This window comes from Sceloporus undulatus, chromosome 4 (assembly GCF_019175285.1).
Source record: "Sceloporus undulatus isolate JIND9_A2432 ecotype Alabama chromosome 4, SceUnd_v1.1, whole genome shotgun sequence".
Lineage (NCBI taxonomy): Eukaryota > Metazoa > Chordata > Lepidosauria > Squamata > Phrynosomatidae > Sceloporus > Sceloporus undulatus.
The window spans coordinates 92397298-92409598 of record NC_056525.1 but is presented as its reverse complement, the minus strand read 5'-3'; the positions used below and the strand labels follow the sequence as shown (position 1 = coordinate 92409598).

The following is a 12301-nucleotide window of genomic DNA, read 5'->3' as shown; positions in this document are numbered from 1 at the left end:
ATAATAATAATAATAATAATAATAATAATAATAATAATAATAATAATAATTTTATTTATATTTTCCCACCTCTCCCAGGGTGGATCAAGGCGGCATTACAAGCCAATAAAATACATACAAAGCTCATCAGTAAAATGCAATAACAATAATTTTTCCATTAAAACTAACTTGTCGTCTGTGGCAATAGCAGTAAGATTATATTCTGGTCAAGAAGTGGAGCAATATCTCATACATGAGGTCAGATGGGTAAGCTCTCCTGCCAATCAGCTACTTCTCCAGCATGACTGATATCTTAGACCTCAGCTTATTATTTTTTTACAATCTTTATTACATTTCTGCACAAAGCAGAAGAATCTGGTCACTGTCCACTATGATCCACTAGGATACATTAATTTAAAAAAAAAAAACTTATGTTGCTTTAGCAAAATAACACTTCTAGTTTAATTATATTTTTAACTTTTGTAGGATGTCTGTTTTATCTTTTGTGAGCCTCTTTGAGTCTCATACTTCAAAAAAGGTAGGATATAATGACAACAACAATAGTAGTAATAGTAGATCTAGCACTCATCCTTTGGAACACCCTTGCCCCCCATATGCACAGACATATAATACAAGTTTCAAATACCTCTTCAAAGCACACTTTGCTTATACAGTCCTTCCCTGGGTAGTAAAAATTATTTCTCTAACTTTGTTTGTATACTGCTGTTGATTTGTATGTTTAAAACTATTTTAAAATTGCTTCTAAACTTTTTGTGTTTATATTGTATATTATGTGCTTAATTATAACCAATCAGACATATTCTTAGAATGTGGCTGATAATTTTAATAAATTGTGATAATTATCCTATTAAATGAGATGACTTTTACAAAATATTTAGTGAGAAGCAGGCACCTGTAATTCCAGATGAAGTACTAAATGCAGTTGAGAACAATCCAGTCACTACTGTAAACTTCAGCAAGAATCACCTGACTGAAATTCCAGAAAGGTAGTCACTTTTTGCCATAGGAATATTAATATTGCTTTTTCTTATTGCAAAGCCAGTACTGGCATGTCTTGTCCTTGGGAGAAAAAATATTATTTCACTTCTGTTTACACTTTAGATTACAATTCACAGTGTGCTTGTGTTATCTTTGTTTATTTTGAGTTACATGTACATTCACTAATAAGGCAGTAATCTGATTTGGACATAACATTAAGCCATACTTTACTACTACATGAACAAATGTCCAGCTCACATGGTTGCCCTTCTTTGACTCAAATGTGAGGGGGTTGACTGGAAATGTCTGTTACCCATTTTAAATTATTTATTGTTACTTCAAAAAAAGGAGAAACAATGGTTAGTTTAAATTATAGTTTGATGAAATCAATCAGGATCAAGGCACTGTAGCTTAAATCCGCTTTCCACAAATGCCCTTGCCATGGCAAGTGTGAAACATGGCCAGTGACCTAAGGAAAATTGGACCAGTATTCCTTCAGCTGTTCCTGATAAGGAGCAGAAAAAAGCAGAGGCCTTAGTCCCCACCCCACAACCACAGCCACTCTACCCTGCTGGCCTTTTCCCATCAGGATAGACTAGTAGTGTATGCATGTGAGTTGGCTGACACTGTTAGTGGTGTTCAGGCTGGTTTTGACCAGCATTGACCAGCATTGACCAGCATTGCCCACCTAGCTGTTCTTCTGTTATTCTTTACAGTTGGAATGACCAAATAGTATGTTGTGTATGTGTTTAAGGGCATGTGTTGGGCTATGCTAGTAGGAAGATTTGAGGCCCCTCCAATCAGGTCTGGCCAACCTGGAATTCTCTGCCCTCATTCCTGGCCACCAGGAAAGGTAAGGATGTGGGAGTTTCCTTGGTTTATCAAGAATTACTGACAACAATTTTCTCTTTGGCCAGACACTATTATAAACTAACCCTATTTAAAACTTTAGATGTAAAAATAAAGACCAGAAGATTAAAATCAGTTTATTACAAGGTGGTCTTTCTTACAAAGAAGCAAGGATGAGGCTAGTTTGGTTTCATCAATAGAATTGTAACCTTCAAGCCATTCCTTGGACTACTTACATTATAAAGTGTCAAAAATTGCTCTGAAGAAAGATGACTGTAACAACATGCTGAAGCTCTCCATAGCTGAGCAAGGATAGGAAAATCCTCCAGGACCTGTGATGGCTTCAGTATATCATCCTAATTCTTAGAAGTAAATTTTCAAGCTGTTTGGCATCATCTCCCAGCAGCTAGTTGGTATATTATTTTTACTGAGTTGAAATGGGGCTTTTGAATAGGTTTCCTTGATTTATTTTGAAATAAATATAAGTTTGTAATGATTAATAGTGTTTATTAGCAACTTACTAGGCTCTTTTGTTAAGCAATATTTGTTCTGATTTGGAGGTTTAGTAATTTGTTTTGAATCAGTTGCAATTAAATTTATATGATGGATTCTTGCTGTAGATATGAAAAACCTCTATGGCTAATATATAGGCTGATTTCATAACTAGTTCTTCAAACTGCAAATAGTTGACAATTTGTTTCCCTTTTTCTAATTGTTTGCAGAATTGTGGAATTAAAAGAAACTGTCTGTGATATTAATTTTAGCCACAATAAGCTCACTTCCATTTCCCTAGACCTCTGCATGCTTTACAGACTGACTCATTTGGATATCAGGTAAATGATAACTTTTTTTTTCTAAGATATGTGTGAATTTTAATTGCCCCTGAAGATTTTTCCCTGATGAATATGGTAATAGCTGTTAGCTAGTGCAGAATCAAGGATATGGTTAAACGTGATAGCTTTTTCCAACATGCTAGACAGGAAAAGTTGTAGTTCAGTGTATCTGGATGACTTCAGGTTGAGGAAGATTGAAACCTGAGGATACTCCTAAACTTCTTTTCCAACAGTTGGGTTTAAACAGCAACCCCCCTGGTATAGCAAAATCAGGACTTGCAAAATGGAAGTACTGGAATCAAAGCAGTGGGATGATTTTGATTATCATTGATGATTTTGATTATCATTGATGACTATGGAGCAGTCTGCTTGGACAAAAAGAAGCAGTTTCGTTCCATTTTGAGCCCTATGTGTTTATACAATGCATGTGGTCAAAACATGAGGGAAAGGGATGAAGTTGCACTTTGAGGCTAAATGCCAGAGCAAAATAATCATGGATTTGCTCCAGGCCAGGCTGGAAAGTATGCACTATCCCACCTGTGTATGCATAATACAGTGCCGATGTGATCATGCGATTGAGAAGCTGGACATGCAACATCCAATGGCCTAGCAACCAGGTGGGATGAAGGAGATGATTAGCAATCACAGATCACATCATGCAATAGTGTGCATGCATTTGTGGAGGTGGGGAAAAATAATGGAGTGCATGGCTTGATGCCGCAATTGCTCCATTTTGGCTGCTCCAATCTTGCATTGGCAGACTGCCCATGGGTATTCAGCCCATTCTGGGATTGGGCTGTGTAGATAGTGGGTGGTCCCTCTGAATCAGGAAATTCTAGGGGCAACTCAGATTTCCCCCTCCATCTGCTCAGCGCCTATATCCCCTGCCTTTGGGATTCCCTGTTTGCACTGAGCTGTTACGCTCACAGTAGCTGGAGGGAGGGGGATGGAGTTTTATTAACAACAAGATACTGTTGTGAACTATGTATAGAATATTTGGGAATGGCTTAGAGTAGAATGGATAATTAAGATCCATGTGATTTACAGAAGAGCTATACTGGCAGGGATGAAAACTCTTAGGCCTGGTACATACCTGCGGGAAAGTCTGGGCTGGTGGCAGCCTGTTTTCCTGTGGAGGGACGTTGCAGCAGCTAAACTGTGCGGCTTCCCTCTGGACCAAAAAGAACCCAGAAAACCCAGGTTCTTTTTGGAGTGTGGGAACAACATCATCAGTACACCAGTGGCATGCATGTGTGCCACGTATGGACGGCGCCATGTAAAGATGGTGCCGTCTATACGTGTTAGGGTTCTGGAGCGTGCAGATGCTGTGCACTCTAGAACCCTAAAATTGGCCCCAGGCCACCACAAACCAGCGGTCTGTTCTGGGCCTAAGACTTCTTTTGTTGATAAAGATCAGCTCAGCTGTTAGCATTGTTTGACTCTTTTTGATTGTGTGGATATTGGAACCATCAATGCCTAACATGGGGCAACTGATTAAAACCCTAAATCAGCCTTCCCTTATTTGGTGTGCTCTTGATATTTTGTACTGAAGGTCTCATCTGCCTCAGTCAACATGGGCAGAGATAATGTTGCAGTCTAAAACATCTGAAGGACACTGGATTATATAAGAATATAAAGGTAGTTGAATTCCATGTTGCCAAGTTAATGATTTATGTTTGTTTAGTATTTCCTAGCTATGCTTTATGAACTGTTCTCAATAGGTAAAAAATGGGAAGGTATAAACAAAGTTCTTTCAACAGGGTGTTCTCTGGTTTTTATCTTTTTTATTGTGTTTTAAACTTTTAAGCTATGTGCTTTTAATAGAATTCATAAAATCATAGAATCATAGAGTTGAAAGAGACCACAAGGGCCATCCAGTCCAACTCCCTGCCATGCAGGAACTCACAATCAAAGCACACCCCATAGATGGCTACCCAGCCTCTGTTTAATGGCCTCCAAAGAAGGCAGCTCCACCACACTCTGAGGGAGTATGTTCCACTTGTCAAACAGCTCTTACTGTCAGGAAGTTCCTCCTAATGTTGAGGTGGAATCTCTTTTCCTGGAGCTTGCATTCATTGTTCCATGTTCTAATCTCTGGAGCAGCAGAAAATAAGCTTGCTCTATCCTCAGTGTGATACCTCTTCACATACTTAAACAGGGTTATTACATCACTTCTTAACTATCTTTTCTCCAAGTTAAACATAGCCAGCTCCCTAAGACTTTCCTCATAAGGCATGGTTTCCAAAACCTTCAACCATTTTGGTGGCCCTCCTCTGGACACACTCCAACTTGTCAACACCTTTTTGAATTGTAGTGCCCAGAACTGGACACAGTATTCCAGGTGACGCCTGACCAAAGTAGAATAGAGTGGCACTATTACTTCCCTTGATCTAGCGAATTATTTGTTATTTGCTTCTTTTTATAATAATATATTAGCAGTACTTTATTTTAATTTTTTAAAATTATATTATTGTGTCTTGTGCTGGGATATAAATAAATAAAATAAAGTTTGTTGGAGTATACTAATATATGCCAGTTTGTTGAATTTCAATCCAAGAGTCATTACATATGCAACAAAATTTTTCATACATATGCTAAAGAAAACTGTGTCCCTACTCACTTGTAGCACACATACGATAGAAGTGTATGTTACAATACATAAAGATATCTGGGATTTCCATATGTGGCTTTACAAAATGCAATTCTTATGATGAAGAATTGAGATGTATGATGAGATGAGCCCTGCTGAATCTGGGATTAGAAGGTCAACAGAGTAGATTGTTGGTGCCAAGTAGGACATGGGAGTAGCAATCCACCCTGCTATTTAACCCCAGCCCCTGGTAGTTAGAAGGTTTCCTGAACATGGGAATTCTACTTGGAGTTATGTGCATGCATCCATAAATTATGGTGTATATATGGAGGATGTCATTTTTTAATTACTGAAGTGATACTTGTGTAGGTTTATTTATTACAGAGAAATCTAAAATACAGTATTGACAACTAATAAAAATGAATGATTAGAGTGTTGTTGTTGTTGTTCACAATTTAGAAATAACTGTTTGATATCTCTGCCTGATGAAATGGAAGCACTGGGAAAACTACAAATAATAAATCTGGCCTTTAATAGGTAAGTCCCTATCAGAGTTATCGTCACATCAAGGTTATTAAATAGCTGGTCTTTTCCTTCATTTTATAATGTCATGGGACACTGTTCTTTTTATCTTAGACCTCATAGCAGATTTCTGCATTCAAAAGTTCACCAAAGTAGTCTACTTGTATGGACAATATCATTTCGAAGGAAGGAGTAGTCTCCTTGGACACTTCATGTGAATAGGCTTTGTTTTAGAAGTGAAAATTCCTACTCAGAGCTGTTGAAATATTGTGTTCTTTTCTTCACTGTTCCAGTGCTCATGCAAGAAAATTCTTCTATGTGGACATATAACATTTACAGAACCTTTGAAACTCATGGAAGACTTATCGCCTCATTTTGGGAGGAAGGGAAGAATTCTACTTATATGCCGGAGGGAAATATTCTTATGTGATCTAGTTTACGCAGGGATTGGAGCCAGAGTTTGTTCAGCCCATAAGAATGCTCTTTGAGAACACACCAGCTTTAAAGAGCAACAGTGTTCTCTGATATCCCCCTTCTACCACTGCAATCCACAATGTTACCTTCCTTGATGTTCTAGGGGCCTATCAGATTTCCAGAGAAGACTGGAGGATGCAGAGTGAACTAATGGGAAGGAATGGGCTTCTTCCCCATTCCACCATCAAAAATGCTCTGCTGGAAATTAAAAATGTTCCTCAGCTGAGGGCCTTTGTGTGTGTGTCTGTGTGTAAGGCAAAGTCTCAATAGAAGCCACTTTAAAAAAAAAAAAATCCTCTGATGTGCTACCCCTGCTAAGGTTTTTGCTGCATTGATAAATTATATACTCTGGAAACTACTTTTTCTTAGCTACTTTTTAAAAAAATACTGTTGTATTTGTAATATATGTTCCTTAGAGAAAGAGAGTTTCAATTATACCTTTTTATTGTTAAGTGTCTTCAGGTTAATATCAATTTATGGTGACCCCATGAATGGGAGACTTCCAAGTCCTCCTGTCATTAACTCAGGGCCATGGCTTCCTTGATTGAGTCTATCAATGTGGACTGTGGTCTTTCTCTTTTACTACTGCCTTCTGCCATACCAAATATGTCATGTCTTCCCATGATATGTCCAAAGTACAATACTCCCAGTTTAGTCATTCTGGCTTCTAGGGAGAGTTCAGGCTTGAAATCAGTTCAGGACCCATTCATTTGCCTTTTTAGCAGTCCATGGTATCAGTAGAACTCTTCTGTAGCACCACATTTCAAATGAGTTGATTTTCTTCTTATCACCTGTCCTTATTCAGTGTCCAGCTTTCACAACCATACACAGAAATGGGAAATACAATGGCATAGGCAATCCTAACTTTAGTATTTAGTGATATATCTTTACACTTCAGGATCTTGCCTAGTTCCTTCATAGCTGCCCTTCCAAGTCCTATCTTCTTTTCATTTCTTGACTGCAGTCTCCATTCTGATTAATGACTGAGCTAAGGTATGGAAAATCTTGACCTATTTCAAAATCTTTGTGGTTTACTTTACAGTCATTTGTGGTCATTATTTTTGTTTTGTTAATGTTCCATTATAAGCCTGCCTTTGCACTTTCATCCTTCACTTTCTTCAATAATCATTCCAAAACCTTTTTATTTTCTTCTAGTAGTATGGTATCATCAACATCGTATATTAAATTATTGATGTTCCTTTCTCCCAATTTTCATGCCTCTTTTCTCTGAGTCTAATCCTTTTTTACACATGATATGTTCAGCATATAAATTAAACAGATAAGGTGAAATGATGCATCCTTGCCTAACCCATTCCATTTCTCTGTATTCTGTCCTAACAATAGCCACTTGTCCTGAATATAGGTTATGCATCAAGACAATCAAAAGTTGTGGCACACCCATTTATATAGGAGGAATCTAATTTTTCATGACTTACATCAAAGCCTTTGCTATAATCTATAAAGCACAGGCTGACTTTCTTTTGAAATTCTATAGTGTCCTTTCTTTTCTTAAACCTAGCTTGGACATCTAGCATTTCCTGCTCCAAATACAATAAAAGTCATTCATTCTGTTTTTTTTCTTCAGAAGCCTAGTTGTTCTTTAAGTGTTCTTTAAGCACTTTTCTCTTCTTCTTAGGTTGCAAGTATTTTGTTGCATAAACAGTGAAATGCAATGCATGTTTATATGGAAATAGGTCCCACTGTATTCACTGTACTCTTAGTACATGTTTAGGTTTGCAGAATACATTCGTTGCACATGGTTCATTGCCAGCGTTCAAATCCCTGCTCAGCCATTCAAACTCACTGGATGGCCTTGGTCAAGTCACACTCTCTCAGCCTTAGAGGAAGGTAGTGGTAAACCTCCTCTGAACAAATCTTGCCAAGGAAACCCTGTGATAGATTTGCCTTAAGCATGCTATAAAACAGAAATGATTTGAAGACACATAACAACAAATTAGTACCTTTGCTGCTGCTTAGTAGTAGTCCTGTATCTTTTTCTGCAGTGTTGTTTACTTAGAATTATACTAAAAAAAGTTCCTGTTGTCTTTATAGATTTAAAGTACTTCCAGATGTTCTTTACCGCATCCCAACCCTTGAAGCAATCCTCCTTGGCAATAATCAAGTTGGCTCCCTGGATCCTCTGCAATTAAAGAAGTTGGACAGGCTTAGTACTCTAGATCTTCAAAACAATGATCTCTTGCATGTACCACCAGAACTTGGGAACTGCATCAATCTCAGGTGATTGCACTTTATGAATATTGGATAACATCCAATCTTTTGTATCCAACTAATTGAATGCATTAGGCTGTAATTCTAAAACTATGTACTTTTTAGTGCTTCTCAGACAGAGGCTGTCAATAATATTCTGCTTCCCAGAACTGTGTAAGCAAGAAATTTGAAAATGTTTTTTTTTTTATTTAGAAACCCAGAACCATTCAGTGTAATAATTCAGATTTACAGAATGGCTACAAGATCTACATTTTATTGTTGTATAGTCCCTTTCTTGTTTTAGGCCACAGACCTTTCCCCCCCCAAACTATAGTAGAAAACTTGGGTGCACTACCTGTATTTAGTTTAGAACGATATAACATACCTGGCCTCCCACAGACATTACAGTGGTTCTTTCATGTACTTCTGTAAGCAAGAGTATAATAAGACGTAATACGCCAGTGGACAACCTCCTTACTCTGTGGGCTAAAGCAAATAAAAAGTATTATTGGAAAGCGTATGTTTGAATAATTTCCCTGTTTTTAGGCCTTACTGTTTTAGGGGAGTACAGGAGAAAATGTACTCTCAAAAGAAAATTACTGTATATACTCATGTACAAGTTAGCCTCATGTATAAGTTGAGGACAGGTTTTGGGGCCAATTTGACATGACCCGTGGATAAGTTGAGGGTACAACTTAGGGGCATGTAACAAAGGATGTAAATGACAAAGCTGCCCCCCCCCCCAAATTCTCTCCTTGCAAAGGCAACCAGCTCTTTCCATGCTCCATTGGAAAAGAGAGAGACATACACACAGACGTGTGTGCCTTGCAAAGCAACTAGCTCTTTCCCTGCTCCCTGGGAAAGAGGGACACGTACACACACGTGCACCTTGCAAAGCAACCAACTTTCTCTGCTCCCTTGGAAAGAGGGACACATACACACATGCGTGCACGTCCTTGCAAGGCAACCATCTCTTTCTCTGCTTCCTGGGGAAGGAGGGGCCACTCACAAACTCTTCTTGGCTGAGCAGCAGCTGCCAAAGTAAGGGGAATGGGGTGTTGGACGGTACTTCTTTCTGAGCAGTATTATCACGTTGAGCTGTCTATAAGTCGACCCATGATTCTGGGGTCAGTTTTTTTGTCAGAAATTTTTCAACTTATAAACAAGTACTTATATGACAATTTTAAGTGATGGGGACTTATTCAAGATATGATAATGTCTCTCTGTGTATAAAATTCAGTAAACTACCAAAGTTCTAATGAGGCTTCATGTAGTCAAGTAGAGTTGATGGAGATGGATACTTCTAATTCCAGTCGATTCAGGCTAAAAGAACTTCAGCATGCTTCCTCTGTCAGCCTCAGCCATGGTCAAGGCCTACAGCATCACCAGTTTTTAAGCAAAATTTGGAGTTGTTTTCAATTAGGATAAGTGAGAGGAAGTATAATGGAGAGCAGACACACTGGGAGAATATAATTCCATGGTTAGTCTTTTTTCTGCAGTAATACTTAGATGAATGAAAGATGGTGAAGATAAATGACTGGAGGCACAACTAACCTTCATTTTAATTAGAAATTACTAAAATTGCTCATCTCTTTCTTAAAAAGTAGGAATGAAATTATTGTTGCTTTTATACATAAAGGTTGTGTGTACGCACATAAATCAATGCATTTTAAAAAACAGTAATGGTAATTAGATTCTCATCCTTCTGTCAGGACACTTTTGCTGGGAGGCAATCCTTTTCGGACTCCTCGAGCAACTATTCTTGCCAAGGGGACAGATGCTGTGCTTGAATACTTAAGAAGCAGGATTCCTACCTGATCTGTTGTTAAGTTTGAATCAAAATGTGTGTAAGGTTTTCCACCTGAAGATTGAAGTCCTTGTGCCTGAGAACTGTTTATTTGAATTAGTGTATGCACAAAGGATGCATGATGGAGTTATTGTTAAAAGCTAGATCAAGAAGTATGTTTTCCTTACATGTCTTTGTATATACACTTGCATAACACATGTGGATAACTGGTGCATGCATCTGTTGAAGTGGGACATACTTAGTGGGCTGGCTTGAGATTTAAGCCTCCCCTCCCCTCCCTTTCATTTCATTTGATCTAAGTTTAAAGGACACCAGAAAAGGGATTGCTGAAAAAACCCCTGCAAAATAATAATAATGATGAATGTATTGATCTTCATAATATGAAACTTTTGTGTTATGGAACAGTTAGTAAAAAATTATATTGAAAGTTTCATTTCCATTGTTGCATTAGTATATATCCACATACATTTGAAAAATCAAATTCAGTTATACACAACAGGATATCAGTTCCAGAAGTTCCATCAGATGACTAGGTATGCCTTATATAGAGTTCACACATAAATGCCAAAAACGTTTTGGGTGCTGTAAAAAATATTACCAGTTTTGAAAACAAAAAACAGATTACATAAGGATGCCCTAGTAACAAGAAATTACCAGTTATCCATAACCTTTCTGATATACTTAGAATTTTTAGGCTGTTACAGACAATATCACAAAATTTCTGCATCACAAAATACCCATTTCAGAAACTGCTGAGGTTAAAAGATAAGTAACCCACTTAATAAATAATGCCTGAAAATAGTTCAGAGTAATGGTCTTTAATTCTAAAACAAAACCTTCCCTTTTTTGAACCTCCTCCAGTATTGAAACATCAAACCTCAACACCACTGGGACTCTGTTTTCCTTTCCCTGTCTGCAGAGGGCACAGTCTTGCTCATTTCCTATGGTTTGTGGTCTTCTCCTTTCTACTTAGCCCCCTGCCATCTTCCTTTCTCTAGAAATTCTCTGTATCCATGTGATTCTGAGCATTTTAGATTGTAAGCCTATTGGCACGGATTTCTTTGTCTTTTGTGAGTCAGCCTGGGAACTGGAAAGTGATGATTTAAAATAAGATGGCATGCAGCTGGAACTTGACCAATGCTATGTTTTATAGTATACCAAGATAATGTTAATTAATAATAGTAGGGGAGTCTTTTTGCTGGTATTACAAGGTACAATGGGTGTCACATTGGAGACACCCTTCCAAGTATGAGGTACATCTGTGCATTCATTTACTTGGTAAATACATGGTGCTGGCAGAAAGTAATCCACATGACTGTAACAAGGTGCAATCTATGTAAGAAGGAGTTTTTTAACTGGACTTCTGGCTCTTGAGTGTTGCCCTACTAGGATTACTTTCATGCTTCTTTATATTGTGGTAAACTTATGACCATATGATTGTAGCTTCAGTTGTAATTATACTTAAAACTTCTGTTAAACTGAGGCCTTTACTGGTGAGTCAACAGTGTTTGGAGCCTATTTTGAAAACCTAGTACATAGTCAGAATCCTCATTGTGCACTATGCTGGTGAAAATATCAGCATAGATGATAAGACAGGAAGAAGTATGCTGGTGTAGACAATGACAGCAGAAGGGCAATGGCAGGCAATGAAGCAGCTGTGAAGGAGGTAAAGCACTAAAGAAATAAGCTGGCAGATTTTGTCTGCCTTCTTTGCTGTAGCTGCTCTCATAGTGTTCCAATAAGAGTCCAATCTGTATGTCTATTATCAGACAGATGCTCATTTTTACCTGAAATGTACTGTAGCATGTGCATATGCTCATCTCCCACTTTCTTCAAGAAACCAATAACATTGCAATAGAATGAGAGGCAGTTACTGATCCAACTACTGTCTATGCAGTATCTTCACTATCATCTATTCCAAAAGATCACATGCATTTCAAGATAATACTGTTGATGCATTCAAAGGAGTGTCTTTTTTTTTCAGAGATAGTTAAAAACCCAAACAAAACACATTGTTCCTAAGGGGCTGTGCAGGCCACC

General features: G+C 37.9%; 1 protein-coding gene across 2 annotated transcripts in view; it reads left to right on the top strand.

Moving 5' to 3' along the window:
• LRRC40 (leucine rich repeat containing 40) overlaps nt 1-11062 on the top strand; it is a 23221-nt gene extending 12159 nt beyond the window's left edge. Inside the window, exons 11-15 of one of the 2 annotated variants that reach the window (XM_042461799.1) lie at nt 879-986; nt 2550-2660; nt 5710-5787; nt 8299-8484; nt 10167-11062. In XM_042461799.1, the coding sequence (XP_042317733.1) occupies nt 879-986; nt 2550-2660; nt 5710-5787; nt 8299-8484; nt 10167-10272 (589 nt within the window). In that variant the 3' untranslated portion in view covers nt 10273-11062. The remainder of the gene's footprint in view (nt 1-878; nt 987-2549; nt 2661-5709; nt 5788-8298; nt 8485-10166) is intronic. The other variant, XM_042461800.1, reaches the window with a different exon arrangement.
• Nucleotides 11063-12301: the final 1239 nt, after the last annotated feature.